General features: G+C 32.4%; 1 protein-coding gene and 1 long non-coding RNA gene across 3 annotated transcripts; both read right to left on the bottom strand.

The window, feature by feature from the left end:
- Nucleotides 1-3,996: 3,996 nt before the first annotated feature.
- LOC143042623 (uncharacterized) lies at nt 3,997-12,675 on the bottom strand. 2 transcript variants are annotated; one of them, XM_076215026.1, is made up of 5 exons: nt 12,143-12,675; nt 11,723-11,808; nt 9,146-9,239; nt 7,349-7,964; nt 3,997-6,240 (listed from the first exon to the last, which is right to left on the bottom strand). In XM_076215026.1, the coding sequence occupies exons 2-5, from the start codon at nt 11,805-11,807 to the stop codon at nt 6,034-6,036; spliced, it is 1,002 nt and encodes a 333-aa protein (XP_076071141.1). In that variant the 5' UTR covers nt 11,808; nt 12,143-12,675; the 3' UTR covers nt 3,997-6,033. The 2 variants fall into 2 exon arrangements, with proteins under 2 accessions (XP_076071141.1, XP_076071142.1); XM_076215027.1 differs by having other exon boundaries at nt 9,146-9,224; nt 12,143-12,673.
- Nucleotides 12,676-15,013: 2,338 nt separating this feature from the next.
- LOC143042620 (uncharacterized) lies at nt 15,014-18,908 on the bottom strand. Its single transcript, XR_012968067.1, has 2 exons — nt 18,447-18,908; nt 15,014-17,080 (listed from the first exon to the last, which is right to left on the bottom strand). It is a non-coding gene; the product is annotated as an uncharacterized LOC143042620 (long non-coding RNA).
- Nucleotides 18,909-20,461: the final 1,553 nt, after the last annotated feature.

Below are 20,461 nucleotides of genomic sequence, written 5' to 3'. Positions count from 1 at the left end.
TAATTCACATAGATAGACTCGCAGAATATAATGGAAATGATATTACAAAATAGTTTAAAGTGACAAAAGAAAGTGTCTCAAATTCTAGCAAGAAGTAAAGTTAAAACCAAAGAAGAGGACAAGACGCCATTCAAAATTTATTGTGCTTGTGTGTTTAAATGTGTATCACTCGTTATTTTTATTTTTTTATGAATAAGATTATTCATGTGTTGAGATATAGTGTATATGAAGAAGTATTGGTGCAGTGTTGTGAATGCATCCAGTTGTTATGTGATATTTCTAGAAACGTAGCCCAGATTTGCCGATAGGGACTGATCACCCCAGAGTTGGTTGAAAAGAGGGGGTTTTCTAGAAAATTTGGTGGAATATTGTGATATTTCCAAGGTGGTTAATAATTATAGTTGCAGCGTCAACAGAAATTATTATTTGATGTTAAAGTGATACTGTGTTTTTGTAGATAAGTGGAAGAAATTCGTGAATGGCTCTAGTGTTTCTCTATGGTTTTTTAAATGTGTCCGATGTCATATCAGAAATTGCTATGATTGTAATAGTGAAAATTATCTACAGATGACAGAAAGATGATTTCCCTGAAGACACAGAAGTGTGGATGATATAATTAAACTGTGTGAATATATTCCATTAAAGATTGAAGAACATAGAGACTATAAGTGAAGAATAAAAGTACTGGTATACTGTTACCTCAAGAAAATACAGGAGTATTTTAAGACTTGGGTGGGGGGAATTGTAACAAATCTGGACTGATAATTGTTATTATTTCACCTATTATTTATTGTATATTACATATATTTATTTGAATATTGCCGGGTGGTCAACTTCTCGGATGTGCTGAAATGCATTGACTTTCATACTCATGATTTAAACTATTTGTACTTTGCAAGTGATAAGGGCCAGTTTTATATGTATATCTTGGTAATGTTTACCTATGAAATACTTTGATTATCCCGTCAAAGTGATTTATTTTGACAAATATCGTCGTGAGATTCAACTTCTTTACATCTGCCATGACACCGTTCTGTACTTTCACTTTGCGATCTCATATTATTATTTGTTTAAGTTAACACTTTATCAATGCATGTGAATTGCGTATTTATTATGTTTGTGCCTCCCTTTTCATTAACATTGTCTTTATTTATGATAGAACAGGGTTTTCATTGATCTCATTTAAGCATTATATCTAATGCGTAAGGTTATGTAAATTACACCCAAGTTCATACGCCGTATCGAGAAAGGAATTTACTGTCCGTTTAAAAATAGCATTATGTAGAAATATCCTTTTAGTTTTATTTGCTTTTAAACATAATTCGGACAAGAAGGACAAAATGAGGACAACTCAATAATGAGTCTTTATTTAATAATAACGAAATCTGATTGTCTTCTTGAACGTTTCAAGCCAAAAGACGTAAGAAACGTTGCTTTTGATTGGACGATTAGATGTTTACTCTAACGTCATAGTAAGTGCCAAAACACATTTATAAATAGGAGCCTGGAGAACAGACATGTCATTCTGAATCAATCTCTTGAACCGTCAACTACCTTTTATATTGACCACCCGATTTATTGCTTTATCTGTTGAATGATGAACGTGTATTTGATGTTTATTATATTGAAAGAAGAAGTCAAAATACTACTAAAATAAATATCATTGTTATGTTTATTACAAATCTGTTTCTCCACAATGCCGTTGATTCCACTCCTCCTGAATGATGAGTTAAACAGTTTTATAGTAACCCTATGTTTGTTACAATATCAAGGGCTGAAAGAGCTTTAATATCTAGAGGACACTTTGTACTGGGTACAAAGTAAACGTACGAGTTGATTGGATTGACAAGGCAGACTGTCCCACTCGGAGGACAAGTTGTACCAGCCCGCACTGTCTGGAAGTGAGACTGTCCCATTCGGAGGACAGGCTGTACCAGCACACACTGTCTGATACAGACTGTACCAGCCATACTGTCTTTTAGTGACACATTGTCCCATCTTGAGGACAGGCTGTTCCATTGTATTATAGTTGTATATATATTTGTCTGTTGTAACTTTATTTCGACAGAGTCAGTGTGTATATTTTAGTTCATTGTGCATAACGTAGATAGTTGTAGTTTTTAGTATTGCCGTATTGTATGTGAACAACTTGGATCCAAGTATTGACTGGAACGGACGTTTGGAATATAAACGACTGGTTACACGTTACAGTAGTATGGAAGGATTGTCTGGTATACATATTTAGCTCACCTGGCCTAAAAGGCCATGTGAGCTTTTCTCATCACTTGGCGTCCGTCGTCGTCGTCGTCGTCTGTCGTCGTTAACAATTTTTCAAACATCTTCTCCTCTGAAACTACTGAATGGATTTGAATGAAACTTAAAATGATTGTTCCTTAGATTATCCTGCACAAAGTGTGTGCTTCGATTTTTGATCCGTCAAAAAACATGGCCGCCGTTACTTAAAATAGAACATAGGGGTCAAATGCAGTTTTTGGCTTATATCTCAAAAACGGAAGCATTTAGAGCAAATCTGACAGAGGGTAAAAATGTTCATTAGGTCAAGATCTATCAGCCAAGAAATTTTCAGATGAATCAAACACACCATTGTTGGGTTGCTGCCACTTAATTGGTAATTTTAAGGAAATTTTGCAGTTTTTGGTCATTATCTTGAATATTATTATAGATGAAGATAAACTGTAAACAGCAAAAATGATCAGCAAAGTAAGATCTACAAATAGGTTAATATGACCAAAATTGTCAATTGACCCCTTAAGGGGTAAATGTCCTTTAATGACAATTTTTCACAATTTGTTCATCATATTTGCTAACTTTAAAAAATCTTCTCCTCTGAAACTACTGAATGGATTTGGATGAAACTTAGCATGATAGTTCCTTAGATTATCCTGCACAAAGTGTGTGCTTCAATTTTTGATCCGTCAAAAAACATGGCCGCCCTTACTTTAAATAGAACATAGGGGTCAAATGCAGTTTTTGGCTTATATCTCAAAAACGAAAGCATTTAGAGCAAATCTGACGTGGGGTAAAAATGTTCATTAGGTCAAGATCTATCAGCCCTGAAATTTTCAGACGAATCAAACAAACCATTGTTGGGTTGCTGCCACTTAATTGGTAATTTTAAGGAAATTTTGCAGTTTTTGGTCATTATCATGATATGTTTTGGTCTCATTTTTTTTATTTATAAACAGTAAGTCATATATATTTGTAATATTGAAGAATTGTTAGCTGTACATGTTTGCCTGGCATGGTTCAATATGTTCAATAAGGCATTGTTTACCAGGTGAGCGATTCAGGCTCTTGAGAGCCTCTTGTTTTCTGGTAGTTTTCGTCGGACTTCTTTTTGATCGTTTGTTAAGCAAATGTAAGGTTTCCTGGTCTAGTCTGTTTCTCAGATACTATAAGCAATAGGCCAACTATATTTGGTGTATGTTATGATTGTAAGTTTTACATGTCTGTCTAGAAGATATCATATAACTGACCTTATTTTCATGGACTATTGGTCAATGTTAAGTTTTAGTGGTTAAGTTTGTTTTTGTGTATCTCGAATAAACCCCATCATTAAAGCCTGCAGGTCGTTCTCTGCTTGATATCTCTTTTGATAATATTTGTATTAGGGTTTCTGTCTTATTGACATGTATTCCTGTTATACATATCTGTTGGATTAAGGTGGTACCCAACACCTTGACTAAAATTTATTTGGCTTGTTTAATTTTCATAAAATTTTTACAAAATACTTACTTTGACCCTTTGACAAAAATATAAAAATTTCAAAAAATTTGAACCAACCAATTTATCAGAAAAATCACACTGGTTATATAGCAGTTTGACAAACACTAATTTTGATCATTGAGAAGCTTAATATTCCATTAACAACACAACGTAATTAAAACGTCTAGCTGATTTTATAGAGTTATCTCCCTGTAGTGTTAGGTACCGCCTTAAATTGCTTCCTCACATATATATATAGATAAACACAGATTATATTTCTTTGCATAATTTTATTCAACAATATTATTTAAATATATATTGACAATGTAATTGCGCTTTGGCACAGAGTATTCAGCAAATGAGGTATAAAATATCCAGAAAAAGTACATAAAATAGGTCAGATGCCAATAATTTTTTTATTGAATTGTCATTATCACATACACACAAAAAAAATAAGTTTAAGATTAGAAAAAAGTAATAAGAGAATCCATTTCAGATTATGATTTGCATTACTAAAAATGCAGCTTAATCAATGGCAATTAGTTTATTCCCTTAAAAAAAGTAAGAAAAAAAAAGTAAATTAACCTAAGAATAGAATTGCACTTCTCTCCAGAACAAAGAAAAAATAACATGGAATAAAGGTTATATTGGAAATTTGAGTAAAAATTTTTAACAGTTCTAATAAAAGGAAAAATATTCAATTAAATATGAAATAAATATAAATAAAATAGCATAAATTTGGAAAACTTCTATCAAAACAATATACAGATCTGTAATTTAAAAAGTCCATTTTTTAAAAAGAAGTTTTCAAATTTTTTGAATCTGTATTTACAAATACAAAATGATGCATACACTGCATTACTCTAGCTAAAATGATCTCAAATGGAAAATTTTTGAATACCAGATCACACCATCACTCTTAAAAAAGAAAATTTAAAATCCCAGATCTACCCCCTAACCTTTAAAAAGTAAACTGTGAAGCCCAGACCAAATGTTAACAATCTGATTTGTAGCAGGTCAAATTTACGGTCTTATTTCATACACGCCAGTGACTTACGACCTCACCATGCAGCAAAAGGTAAGTTTACGGTCATATTCCATACACGCCAGTGACTTACAACTTTATCATGCAAACAAGAGGTCGCACCCTGTCTCCAAATCATGTAGTACTGATACACAATTTAAATTCTGTGCTGTTTTGGTACAATTTAATTTTAGATCAATAGTTTTTAGAGCAATGCAGTTTTTCACCAGTATACAAAAAAAAAAAAAAAAAATGAGAAAAAATATGAAAGCCCTTTTTCTCCCCCACTAAACAAAATATGAAAGACATTATTTTTTGGATTGAAATTGAATCTAATCTGATTTAAACATGAATAAAAATTAGATCCCAGTGACCTACTTTTGCCAGAAGGGCAGCCCTACATATCAGACTCAATGAATTGATACAATATAGTACTCTTTCAACTTAACCAAATTTAAATATAAGTAAAACAGGTAAAACACAGTATCAGACCTACTTCTACTATAAACGCATCTATAGTGGGATTGCATCATTTCAAACTATACAAGTAACATGCAAAAAATGTCAAAATTAAATTAAACTTAACAAAATGTAGACTAGAAAAAAGAACATAGAAAAGAACCAAGTGTTGTCTTATCCTTGTAAGCAAAGCATTGACATGGATCTGTAACCTTAACAGATTGAACAATTCCCAAATTAACAGAAATATTTTGTATCAGATTCATGTATAGATCCTGCAAGACATATACATTGGCTACTTGATCTATGATGGTAAAGGAAGTCCTGATTTGAACAAAAAAGCAAATTTTGATAGGAAAAAAATATAAAGTTCTGGTAATTAGATTTTGAAATGAGAATATTTATTTTTTTTTAATTTCTGACTTGCAATAATCTAGAGTTCAGTAATACAGTATATATATAGAAGGTTGAATAAATGGTTTGTATAAAGGAAAAGATTAATCAATCTGACTTATAGTAATCGTGTTCAGGATATTATTTTTTATGAAATATTTTAATTTAAAGAAAAAATCAAAAGCTAAGATAGTACAACATAGCATAAAAATACTGCTATGTATAAAAGAGCAGGATACAAATAAATTTAAATATTGTAAATTTGATTCCCTGAGATATAAATATATACTGAAAATATCAAACATAAACTTCACCAAAATATATAAATAAATCATTCTATACATAGGTCAAACTATTATCAGCATTTATACTGAAAATTGTTCAATTAATCCAATTGAGTGATCTGAGTGTGAGAAAATGGAGTAGACGATCTAAAAACAAAATGTTGGTCTCTGCTGGTTAGTAGGTTTCCTAGCTGCACGCCTTGGTGCAATTCTTGTGGATCCACAGGATTGCTTTGGTACAATCTTTGATTTATCCATCATTTGTGATTCTTTAAAAATACCAGGGAGCTTGAGAACCTGTGATTGTGTGCCCTCATCTTTCCTTGTAATCACTGGCTTATTCTTGTATATAACCTAGAAAAAATGGTAAATAGATTAATGTGATTATAATAAGACGTTTGCTTAGATGCCTCTTACTCCCATTTTTTTTATCTTTCAGAAAACAATTTTTCATCTCCATAATATGACATTCAGAGGGAAATATGCAGATTTTTTCAATGACACTTGGGATATTAATGGCACCCGTCAACATTATATTTTATCTTACCTGTCTGACACTCCCCTTACTAGGTGATATTACCTTATTGTCCTTTTTATTAATGGCATCAGTCAACATTATATTTTATCTTACCTGTCTGACAGTCCTCTTATCAGGTGATATTACCTTATTGTCCTTTTTATTAATGGCACCAGTCAACATTATATTTTATCTTACCTGTCTGACAGTCCTCTTATCAGGTGATATTACCTTATTGTCCTTTTTATTAATGGCATCAGTCAACATTATATTTTATCTTACCTGTCTGACAATCCTCTTATCAGCAGAGTTCGCGAAATCTTTTTTCCCCTGGTGGTCCTTGAAGAAAATCTACTGGTCCTCACTATTAGTTCTATTGAAAAATACTAAAATTGGGTCAGTCCTACGCAAAATTTTGGTGGTAAAATCCTGAGGACTGACCTTTTTCGCGAACTCTGTTATCAGGTGATATTACCTTATTTTCCTTTTTATTAATGGCATCAGTCAACATTATATTTTATCTTACCTGTCTGACAGTCCTCTTATCAGGTGATATTACCTTATTGTCCCTTTTATAAATGGCATCAGTCAACATTATATTTGATCTTACCTGTCTGACCGTCCTCTTATCAGGTGATATTACCTTATTGTTCCTTTTATTAATGGCACCAGTCAACATTATATTTTATCTTACCTGTCTGACAGTCCCCTTACTAGGTGATATTACCTTTTTTTCCTTTTTATTAATGGCACTAGTCAACATTATATTTTATCTTACCTGTCTGACACTCCCCTACTAGGTGATATTACCTTATTGTCCTTTTTATTAATGGCATCAGTCAACATTATATTTTATCTTACCTGTCTGACAGTCCCCTTATTAGGTGATATTACCTTATTGTTCCTTTTATAAATGGCATCAGTCAACATTATATTTTATCTTACCTGTCTTACAGTCTTCTTGTCAGACTGGTTCCTTGGACCATTTAGTGTACCAGTTCTATTTGGATGCATTTTTCTGTTATCTCTTACAGAAGGAGCTGGTCTCACAAACTCATAATTCTGCAGGATAAGTGCTTTTGGTGCATTCTTGAATGGTGGCAAAACTTTGCACTCACCATGTTTTGACATATCAAGAGGAGGAACAACAGACTTTTCCTCCTTAGAATTTGACTCATCTAGCTTTAAGATTATGAGGGAAAGCTCAGCTTGCAAAATAGCAATGCGCCTTCTTGAGCTTCTCTCCTTCTGATCCAATTTATCATATGCAATGTTCAGTAGGTAGACCTCTTTGCTCTTGCGTTTGTTCTGCGTACTGCAATTTCTGCTAGCCAATTCCAGCTGTTTCTCGATGTAGTGCTTCTCATCTCTGAGAACTGTGCGCTCATTCTTGATTGTATTTATCAGACATAGGTTCATTTCCTTATGTACCTTCAGACTGTCAATATCATTCTCAATGTTAGCCTGGAGACCGTTTATAGCATCATCCAGTTCCTTATTGATATTGATTTTATCAATATCAGCATCTTCAGGTTTATGCTTCTTCAAAATATCCAGTAATCTATTAAATAAAAGTAGTTATAATCAGTAATAAAATGAAAATAAAACAGTATGTCTAATGAAAAACATCATAATTTTACGTAAGTAATTTCCTCAATTTACCTGTTTGTAAATAAGCTATTATTTCAATTTCTGAGATATCTTCAATAAATAAACAAAATCATTTCATTTCGCACCTGAAAATCATGTGTTTGTGAAATGTTATTATTTTTCTGAGGCATACTCAAAAGTCTTGCAGGAGGCTCGCAGGTACAAAAATTTCAGCGAAAAATCAAACATTTGTTTTTTCATTACAAATTGCATTTATTACACTTAGTCTATTAGTTATTACTTAAGATATGGTACAAAAATCCACCAAAAAAATCGATTTGGTTCAGCCCCAGATGACATTTTAAATGTTTATATCATTGAAAAAGCTTTAAATTATCTCCCTTAGATGTAAAAATGCCATTTTTGCCATTAAAATTGAAATATCTTTTTATACTCATCTGTGACCTGTATTTATTATGATCGTTTTCAAATAAGCTGTACATAAACTAAATAATTGTAAATTTTAAGCAATTTCTGTAATTTTATATAATAGTTGTTTTTTTAATTGGATATTACCATGATTACCATTATTTCTCCAATTAGTTCGACAGAAAAAAAATTCTATCAAGTTTTAAGATAAAGCTGATTTATAAAAAAAATATACAAAATCCTATATTAAAAAAAAATTGATTTAGACCCGCGAGCCCCCTTAAGCTTCCAGTGACTAATATAAGTTTGATGCTGGGAGTGTGGTTACTGTCAGCCTATACATGTACTGTCAGAATGTTAAGGCCAAATAAAAAAGTATGTGTGGTTCCAGTTACATCTGAAAAAAGTAAGGGTAGGTAGGTAGGGATTTTTTTTTATTTTATGTTTTTTTTTACCTTGAGTCTATGGTAGCAACATTCTGACTTTAACAGTGCTTAATGAAAAATGACAATAAAATCTTTAGGGTAGGCTATTTTTAAGACAAAAAAGTAGGGAAGGTAGGGTTACTGGAACCACACATATATTTTTATTTGGCCTAAGGAGACATAATCTTAGGGACATCTAATTGATGTTAATTGGTAAGTAAAGTTTGTTCCCTTTAATTCTAAAATTATACCAATTACACAAGAAATATTTATGAGTTTTTTCGCAAACCTCACTTACTCTTTATCCTTCTTCTTGAGTTCATGGGCATGTGAAGTTGTATCAATCTCGAGAGCTCCAGGAGTAGTAAATGCAGTTCCTGAAATAACAATCTCTGTTAAAAAAAATTAAGAATGAAATAAAACTGCAAGGCAAAGCATTTATTTTCAGATTTGTCTACAGGTGCAATGAACTGTAAATTTGTTCACAAAAAAACTTTGAAAAGATGATGAAATTATGCATCTTGAGATAAATTCTTCTACAAGTGCAGTGTCTGTAGAATGAAAGAAATTGTAAGGTAAAGTATTTTTTCTTCTTCAGATTTTCATTTTGTTTCTACAAGTGCTGTGTACAATAAATTTATTCACAAACAAAACTTTAAAAAGATGATGAAATTATGAATCTTGAAATAAACAACTTTAAAAAGTACCATCTTAAAAAAATACAGTCCTGTTATAAAGGTGAACACTTAATTTTTTATGACATATAGTAATAGGTATTAAAAATTATAACAAGCAAATAGTGGAAATTTCAAACACAAAGAATTGAAAAAAAAAGAAATGTTTATTTTAAATCTGTAGTTGAATTACTTACTTATATAGTTAATAAAAATATGTTCGAAAAATGTGAAATAACAGATCAGGCAAGATTAGTGAAACATCTTCTCTTTCATAGCAATTAAACTTAAAAGTTCGTTTTTATATATATATATATATATATTTATATATATATATAAAAAAGAGAGTAAAATAGCATTTATAAATGACACAGAAACAACCACTACCCATTGAAAACTGTGCAGTGCATCAATAAAATTAAGATAAAGGTAGCATAAAGATAAAACAAACTGAATAAGGTTAATTGAAATGTTAGATAATAAAGACAAACAGAAAACATCACAAAATACCTTACATTGAACACTAAATTATCTCCCCTTTGCTGGAATTGTAGAAATTGATAACATCATAAAACAAAAATGTTGACTTAATGAATATTGTATATATTACTGGTATTTTTTTAACTTTTCAATCAGTTTTGTTTTTAAATACTATTTCAAAGCCTATATAAAAAAAAACACACATTGAAAGTCTTATACATAATAGTACAGCATTATCTCCCCTGACCTGAAATTTCTGCAAATAATTATGCATTATAATATTTAAAAAAAAAAAGCCATTATTCAATTCATTGCAACACACAAATATAATCTAAACTCCTTTCCTTTTATACTTTGATTTTTTGTTTTGTTTAATTTTTTAAATTGATGCTCAGACTTTAGTCATTGGTTGACTACATCACTATATTAGTCCAGTCAAACTAAGATTTAACCTCAAACTAATTGCAACAGAAAATGTTTTAGTTCTAATCTATAGCATTATGCCATTTATATACAAAGAAAAAAGTCCCATAAAATCTAACTTGAGGAAAACTCAAAATCAGCATTTTTAATTTCATATGGAAATAAACATTGGAAGGGGAGATAACTCTCACAAAAATGAGTCTTTTTTGGTTGTTTTTCTTGAAATTTATGTAAAGTATGATACTTTGATGGGGTTATAAGTTTGTGTATGACTAAATTATATAATCTCCTGCTCATGAAATGTACAAAACGGAAGTGTTATGGGTAGTTTTATTTTTTTCATGCATTTTTCATTACAGGACTTGCAAATTTGAAGCTTTGTAACCATTTTGAAAAAATAATGTGAAAATTTGGTATTGTTTATTCTGTATATTATATTTTTTCCACAACTTACTTATCTAAAGAAACTTTAGACCACAAAAAGAATACATGCTTAATTATTTTTATTAAAATTGAGATTCTTTACCTTGACATGTTGAAAAATTCAATAAATGGTCAACTCATGAATTTAAACGAAATCTAGATTATAGCTTTTTAAAATATATGAAATCACCTTTAGAGTTGTTTGCTATACTCTAAAGACCGCTAACAAATCAAGAATCAAAATATTCTGTTAAATAGAAGCGGTAAAGTTATAATTTTGTATCAATTTTTATTGATATTTCTACCTTTTTTGCAAGAGTTATCTCCCTTTTCAATGCAAATCTCCATAGGAATTTTAAATGGTGATTTTTTAGTTTTCCTCAAGTTAAATTTTATGGGACTTTTTTCTGTGTATATTTGGGGTATAATGCTAAAGATTAAAACTTAAAAATCTTCTGTTGCAATTACTTTCAGGTTAGGGTCAAATGTATGCTAGATTGACTGGACTAATATGAAACATGAAAATATATGTTCAATAAGTATTTTTTACAGAAACCTACACAGCTTATAAGGACATGGGTGTTTTTATTACCCTTATATAATACTAGTACTTATGTTATTGGTATTAAGAAATATATATCTAACATTTCAGCATATTCAATAACTGTTTAAAAAATTACTTTTCAGCAAATTTAAAATCCATATAAAAAGTGACTGCTTTGAGTCATTCTATCTGTTACTTTGTGTAGTAACTAGTTACAAAAAAAGTTAACAGTTTCTGAAAATTTGGACGTACTGTTTGACCTACTAGACTGATAATCATTTGATTTATACACAAACCATTTGATAAGGTTATAGACTGACAATTTACTCACCATTTTCCTGAGCAAAGGTCATGTCATCCACACTCTTAGGTGATGAATTCCAAGATTTGCGCCCTGAGGCTGGAGAAGGAAACATTCTGAAACAAGAATAAGATTAAAATGCTTTTTGTGATAAATTTTGATCTGGTAAGTAGTCCAAGCAATCATGACGTCCATATCAATTTGGCTTTGCTTTGACGCCTTCCGTTCCTGCCTTCAATGATGGATAAATTAAAATCAAAACTGACAAATTAAAAGCCAAAACTACTCTCAGTCTCAGCATGGAGAGAGCATTATTAATAATAATATTATATGTGTACTGCAGGGAAAGTTCAGCAACACGAACAAATAACATTATACATTTGCAAACATAGACTGAATGCCAATCCTGATGACTTATAGGAGCACACGTAAATGAAATGTGTTACTTACCTGGAAAAACAGTGAAGCTTTCTAAGATCCTCTGTGGGAATTTTCGACAATAAGTAAACAAATCAGATGATTCTTATGGTTCTTCCACGTTCTCGTAGATCCGGCGGCTGAATGAGGGTTACCTTCAATGACGTAACAGGACGTTTACTCTTCGCGCAGGAATAAAATAATGCATGCGAGAAACTTAAATATGATTTATTAACACACAAGATAAAGAACTGTTTCTTCTTTCTTATTTTCTACCAGTTTCGATTTTATTTAAATTTAAGATGCTATGTGAAATAAAGTGATCTACAAAAGTATGGCGCAAGAATATTGTATAAATACAAAGTTCGTGTATTGTGACGTTATTTGACGTTGACCTACAGGCCAACAAGTGTGGATAGTATGAACAGGAAGGAGGGGGTAAGATAGTTGTTTGACAGTGTTTTCTGACATAGAGAGTATCTGACCGTTTTTTTTTCCAAGAGGAAAATAGTTTAAACTGTGGTGCACAGTGATAACCAACCTGTACCAAACACTAAACATAGCTGTATTATTTATCTAATATATATTTAGTTTAAATATATACATGTATTTTATGAGACACTAATTTAATGCAGTTCCAACTGGTCATAGATTTTCAGTGGCGGATCCAGAAATTTACATAAGTGGGGGCCCACTGACTGACCTAAGAGGGGGCCCGCTTCAGTCACGCTTCAATGATTCCCTATATAAGCAACCAAATTTTTTCCCAAAAAGGGGGGGCCCGGGCCCCCTGGGCCCCCCCCCCCTAAATCCGCCTCTGATTTTATTTAGATAACACTGCTATTGATATCAAATCTACATATTGGCCAACATACTATGACTGCTTCGTGTATATAATATGTACATTCCTGTTATTAAATTTTGTGCATGACAAACTATAACACAAGGTAAAATGTCAACCGGTCGCGGAACTCCGTAATATGCCAATTTCTCAGTTTCCCACCCCACTAAATTACCATGTAAATATTCTCACAAATTTTCTTTTTGTAATAAAAAACATATTACTTTTTTGTGGGTTCTTGTTGAAGATGTTAGAAAATTCAAATTTATTATATGAATTGAGAATAGAAATGGGGAATGTGTCAAAGAGACAACAACCCGACCATAGAAAAGACAACAGCAGAAGGTTACCATTATGTCTTCAATGCAGCGAGAAACTCACGCACCCGGAGGCACACTTCAGCTTGCCCCTTAACAAATATCTATACTTGTAATGGACGTCATACTAAACTCCGAATTATACACAAGAAACTAAAATTAAAAATCATACACGACTAATTAAGGCCAGAGGCTCTTGACTTGGGACAGGCGCAAAGTGCAGCGGGGTTAAACATGTTTTTTTGAAATCTCAACCCTCTCCATATACCTCTCGTCAATGTTAAAAAGTAAATGCATAACAATACGCACAGTAAAATTCAGTTCAAGAGAAGTCCGAGTCCGATGTCAGAAGAGGTAATAATAGAAAATAAACAAACATGACAATAATACATAAATAACAACAGACTACTAGCAGTCAATGACATGCCAGCTCTAGACCTCAATTAAAGCAATTGAGATATTTTGTCTTCATCATATGAATATCATACACATTCCCTCCCGTTAAGGGTTTAGTATTATGCCATCATAAAATATATGAGAAGAACATAACTCGTGTCATGCCAACAACTGGTTTTAAAATAAATGTGTTTAATTCTGAAGAAAAGACCCTGACGTCGCGCAAAATACAGGTGATAATAACGTAACGTCGGAAATATAGCAAAAAGCCGTCTTATTTTCTTGTTTTTTACGTAACGTTTTTCCAATGTGATTTCTAATGTGTAAGCATTGATTCATTCAGGTTTTTTTTCATGGGAATATTTTTTTTCAGTAAAGATATTCATGTATATTTTATTTAACGAAAAATGTATATATATATATATATATATACAACTCGTCTAAACATTATGTTTAGACGAGTTGTATATACATTATGTACACAGCCATGTATCACCATCATTGATGGCGATCCGATGGATACATCTGTTGTAGGGTTGTCACTGACTCAGACGTACTTATATAATATATATATATATATATATATATATATATATATATATATATATATATATATATATATATATATATATTATATTTTTTAATTATAAGCAGAGCCACGTTGAATCATTTCATTTGAATCGGAAAGGTCTACTAAAATATTTTATGAGTGGCTAAACAACAGTGCATGATGTTTTATAATTTAATTCTTATTTCAATCCAAATTGTCCAATACAGAAAGAATGTCTAGATGGGTGTCCTCTGAAATAGTTATACGATAAGAGGCATCTACATCAGCAAGTATGTATAGCAGAGATTTCGTCGGTACCAAAGCAGTCTTTGTCTTTAAAAGTTTATATTTTAACGGATCATTGTCACTGATTTTGTCATAATAATGACCCCGGAAAACCTCGAATCCAGGGGGATATGTAGCACCCCAGCTGTCACTCTCTGCTGAATTCAATACGTACATGTGAACCTTTGGAAATTTTCATTAAATAATAGTCAAAGTTATCATCGTCGGTTTTGACAGCCACAACAGAGTTTATGGATACCAAATCTGATATGTCTTCTGAAAGAATGTCAGTGTCTTGTTCTACTTCTTCTTCGTTAGAAGTTTGTGTTATTTCGCGTGGCTTAATAGTTTTCTTTACCCCGGTATTTTCTACATTTAAACAGTTAAGATAATTCCCCAAAATGCATTGATCGCACGTGTAACAAGAGAGATCGGAAACAATGATTTCATTACATGTACTAGTAAAAACATGATGTATTTGTCTATTTTGCTGGATCGGCTTAAATATTTTGGAATTGTGTCTATCAATTGAGTCCACATATCGAAATACCCTTCTTTTAAATAATGCACTTCTTGGCTTTTTAAGGCTACTTTCGCAGAACGTAAATAAATCCTTCGCATTCTGAATCACTGTATTGCCACGTAGAACAGATATGTCCGCCTGTCTTTTTATAAATCCCCCCGCGGCATCTTGAGGCCCTTTTGCATGGCTTGTTTCAAAGAAATTTCTATGGAATGTTTTATATCCGAAATCAGGGATGGCAGTAGATAAACTTCCTAAACAGTGCCGCGATTTATATTGGCTAGAACAACCGTCTGTGAATTCATGCATATGATCAACTGTGTATGATATTGAATCTAAATATTCCTTAACTTTCTTTTGGACATATTTTGTAAAATCATTATCATGTTGCAGGTCCGGGGAAATTACGAAAAAATGTTCCGTAATTATTTCCGGAAATTCTTCTGTACTGTCTACACCATCGTATTCTAAAATGGCGTGTCGGTGCATGACGGTTACATGAATGCTGCATTCAGGTCTTTGGAAGTAATTGGATTGGATTTCTTCTTTCTCGACACAGCGATAATTTTCCGAATAATCGTGGATGCATATGCAATGATTGACTGGCAAGTTCTGAACAAGACTTTTAAGTTGATTGCTTTGCCAGTTTGATCGGTGCTGGTGAGCGGGGAAAGTTTCGAGAAGCTTTTTTAAATTGAGAAACATTTCGTTTACGCTAGTTTTCTTTTTTATCAGGGTCAGTCGGCGCCTTACATTTTTACCCTTCGATTTTTCAGTTATATATTCATATTTTTGCCATTCAACAGTTGAAGACGACTGTGATTCGTTGGGTGAAAGTTTGAAATTACCAACTCCGCAAAGGCTACATTTTCGGTCAAGACAATTTTTTCTATAAAATCCATTTACTTTTGGACATAGCGTAATATGTATAAGGTCTGACATTTTCTCAAATACGGGATAGTCACTTTCTTGCGAATCGGTTTCCCTGTCACACGATTTTCTGAACTTCATACATGCTTTGAAAACAAGGTTTGCTTCCACGTGATATCTACAACAGCATGTATTTCTATCTTTTTCAGATGCAGGTCTTACGAAAAACGGTCGAAGTTTCTCAAATGCTCTTTGTCCAATTTTAATTTCCGGATATTTGGCGACAAAATCTAAATACGCATCAGTTTGTGTTTTTTCCAGCACGTGTGTCATATGCGAAGTATATAAGTTTGGTCCCAATCGTTCTCTTTTGATATCGGATTTGTTGCCGGTCGGGTGTGATATGCCATCAGAGAGCCAAAAGTTATAAACTGTTTTCTTTGTTTCTTCTGAAATGGAATCTTTTCTTGTTTTCTGTTGCGTAAGAGCCCATGCAGACGATTCACTTTTAAGAATTCTAGACCTAATACGCTGGCCTCCAGCAACCCTTCTTGCTGGCAAACCTAAATTTTTACACAGTTTAATTTTACCTCTCGAGTTTGCTAAATTTTCCCCGCTGATTGATGCAGTAACAGAATTCATTACCGAACGTGCATTCTTAGATCGCTTTAATTTTGTAGATTTTATTATTTCTTGAATATCTGCAACGACGGCCATTTCAACTGGCGAAACTGAATGTTTCAGATTAGCTATTGTTGGCGATCGAGGGGATCTGCGGGCCAAATAAGTCGATATAACTGCGCATCGTTTAGATGGAGATTTTGGTAAACCTTCTTTAAATTTTCTTAGGGCTCTGGCCTTTTCCATTCTGTTTTTGAAAACATTTGAACCTTCTGGTACAACAAGTGACATTGATGAAAGTTCTACATTTTTTTTACCTCTGTGTTTACGGACATTCATTTTATTTTTCAGTTTTCTTTCATTTATTTTCTTAGATTTCTCCCTTTGTTCTCTCTTTTTTCTTGCATTAATCGTTTGACTATATGTTTTTGTCTCGCTCTCTTTATTCTTGTACAACTTTCCATAAGATTTTCTACTCGTTTCATTTTTCTGAAGCCTTTTTCGTTCTCTGTTCCTAATAAGTATTTCCTTAGCCGAAAGTTTACTTTTTTTTCTGTTATTCATATTTCTGAAAGCATATTTATATTTGAATGTACACAAAATTTTGGTCTGATTTTTTTAAGTCCGATTATTTTAATTGATTGTTGGTTTATAAATACATTCAATAATTAAATATGAGTCTTTTTTGTCTTGTGTTTTATTTTTTTGGAACTAATCATTCTCCTGAAACACCAGAGATCATTTCGGTTGTTTGAAGGGATTGGTGCCTCTTGTTTTGTCTACGAAAATTATCTAATATGGTAACTCTTCTTTTAGATTGTTCCAGAACTTCCTAAAGTCAAATCATTTTTTACGAATTTTAATATAGAATAATATTTTTATTTCATTAAGGGAGCAACCATTTGATTTTAATGGGGGGGGGGGGGGGGGTGCTAGGATGAAAAATTTTGTCCGGCATTTTTTTTAGTTGTTATCTCGGTCCTGCCTTTTTATTTTCACTATATTTGGTCCTGCCTTTTTTTACAAGTTTTTCCTGGGTTTGTTTGCCAACTGCTCATCCTGCCCTTTTAACCCCACCGCAGTTCGCGCCTGTCCTAAGTCAGGTACCTATAGCTTTTGTTAGTCTTTTATATTTTTTTACTTTTAGTTCATCTCTGTGTTTCGAAGTGAAGAGTGGCGTCCATTTTCTTGATCTAGTATACATTAGGACTTCGGGGCCTACTCAAGACCTCCTCTGGGTGCGGGATTTCTCGCATGTTGAAGACCCATTGGTGGCCTTGAGCTGTTTTCTACGTTTTGGTCGGGTTGTTATCTCTTTGACATATTCCCCGTTTCCATTCTTATTCATTATTTTTTTACTCGAAACTCCTGTCTGCCTTTTTTTTACACTCAAAACCCCTGTCCTCCCTCTTTTTCAAATTTCATTCTAGCCCCCCCCCCCTTAAAAATCAAATGGAAGCTCCCTAAGGCAAAAACATGCCCATATCGTTTCATGTTTGGAGATCGATTCTTTACAAGTTCTTCTTATAATTTCTTTTGCGTATTGACTCTGTGTGAAATATGACGTTTCATTATTTTTCGACGTTTTTTGTCTCATTGAACATTTTTTCTGATTTTTCTTTTCTTTATTTGCGAAAAGGATAAAATATAAAAACAGCCAGTATTTATATTATCATGTTCAGTATTTGTTGTAATTTTTGAAATCTGTATCAGTATTTTTCTTCTGATTTAATCGCGATACATCGTAGATCCCGAAATCGTCAAAATGGAATATTTGTTTGGATTTCAGATGATACGGGACATTTTTTCTGATTTTAAATTTTTTCAATAGTTTTTTTTTAAAACAAGTAAACTCAAAAAGTTTGGTACCAATTTAAACAGAAATGTTTGTAATTTATAAATTATAAATATAAACGATATCCTTTTAAAATTACCTTCAGTATATGAATTTGATCTTCAAAGTTTGCAGTTGGAGTCTAGATTATTTGTCACCATTACAAGATCAAAAAGTTGCTATGACGTCATTTTTCTACATGTATGACGTCATATATGTAAGTAAAATTATGTAATTCAAAACTTTACATATGGTTCTTAATTCCTTCCAAATGAGAACTACCTTTGGCTACTCAATCCATATTTCATTCTCAAAAATGTTTGGAGATCTCAATGTTCAATGTTACGCATTACACGGCAAAATTGCCTATTTCATAAAATTTAGCGCTTCAAATCGAAACCTATTCGTGAAAAAAATATCATGAAAAACAGATATTTTGTTGCCATTAGATTGGGTAACGAAAATTATTTAGCGATTCTGCAAATTGTTGCGTCCTAAACGGACAGTTAGCCTTTTCGCCGATTTTTCTCGAATCACCTTCAAATTGTCACCAGTATCTTGCGCGACGTCCCTATAAGTGAATCAATTTTAAAGCCAAAACATGCAATCTTTATTGACCTGACAACAGTATCGTAACTATATCCCTTCTTAATAAGTCTGTTTAACGGTTTTCTTAGCTTCTGAGGTGAATACTGATATTGTTGAGCTTTGTAAAGAATATTACCATAACGGATTGGATGTGAAATACCTGAAAGTGTAAGATGTTTTCACGTTGAGTAAAAATTTACGAATGATGTCCTTGTACCGATGATAAAATTTAGTAAATGTTTTGACTAGTTTGTGATATCGAAAACCCTGGTGTAATAATTTTTCAGTAATACATAAATTTCTCTCGCTAAAATCTAAAACGTTGTTACATACACGAGCTAATCGTACAAGTTGATATATGTTAAAATCGTAAGATGGTGACAAGGAAACGTCACCGTCTAAAAATAGATAATTAACGATAGGAAATAAAAAAATCATGTCTTTTATCAAAATTTCTGTATTGTTTTTATCTATATTTTTTTTAATTGAAGTATTTGAATGCACACAAGTGGTTCGTATATGTATTTTGCATGAAATAAAGGAGCACAAAAAGTCCACGTTCTAATATTATATTGTGTATTTGAACGCAAAACACAACATTAGGAGCTGTGTCAAGTTCGGCCTGTTGTCCTGTTTAGAGCTTTTTGAAAAAGCCAAGAGTTGTACCGAAGCAAAATGAAATAAAATTGCAAAGTTAGATCATCGGTGCCTTCCGTCATCATATAAACATAAACACTATAGGACTTCTTTTCCTGTATTTGACTCATTTTGTGTCACACTGTCTGAAAACAAAACGCGATAAATCCGTTGCCGAACCCGATTAGTGCGGAAACGCCGACAAAAACCCGATAAGTCCGTTACCATTCTACACCGTGATATAAGTCATTAGAGAAACTGATTCTACCACCAAATCTCTTGTAATATGATATTTATCCACTCTCGACAGTTAAATATAAAAATATTTAAAACGCTCGGCCAAGCCTCGCGTTTTAAATTTGAAAGTTAAACTGTCTAGAGTGGATAAATATCGTATCACACTTGATGCAGTGGTAGAATCTATACGTATATATGTTATTTATATTCGGTAAAAAGCTCTCAAGAGCTTAATATGTTTGTATTGTTATATGTGAGCCGAATCAAAATAAAACTTTCGTATTCGTAGATATTTGATATCGGATTGCAACCTTACGTGGATATATGGTCCCATATAATGAAAGGATTGTGAGGTCAATTAATCATGGCAAAGGTCAAGGTCATAGTTACTAAAATGGACCGCAATTTGTACAAAAGAGTGGTTTTCGGATGCTTAATCAAACTTTACATATGGTCACATATAATAAGAGGAAGATCCCTATAGATTTTAAGTCAATACCTTCAAGTTCAAGGTCAAAATTAGTAAAAATAGAAAGCAATTCGTATATAAAGTGATTTCCAGATTTATAATCTAATACTACAAATGGTATTTTAAAGCTTTTGCCCTTTAAATGAGAACGTGGGGTATGTGAGCTTACTCACTAAAGAGTCTTT

The sequence above is a fragment of the Mytilus galloprovincialis genome, chromosome 8, assembly GCF_965363235.1.
Source record: "Mytilus galloprovincialis chromosome 8, xbMytGall1.hap1.1, whole genome shotgun sequence".
Lineage (NCBI taxonomy): Eukaryota > Metazoa > Mollusca > Bivalvia > Mytilida > Mytilidae > Mytilus > Mytilus galloprovincialis.
Note: the sequence above shows the minus strand (reverse complement) of the source record. Positions and strands in the feature narration are given on the sequence as shown.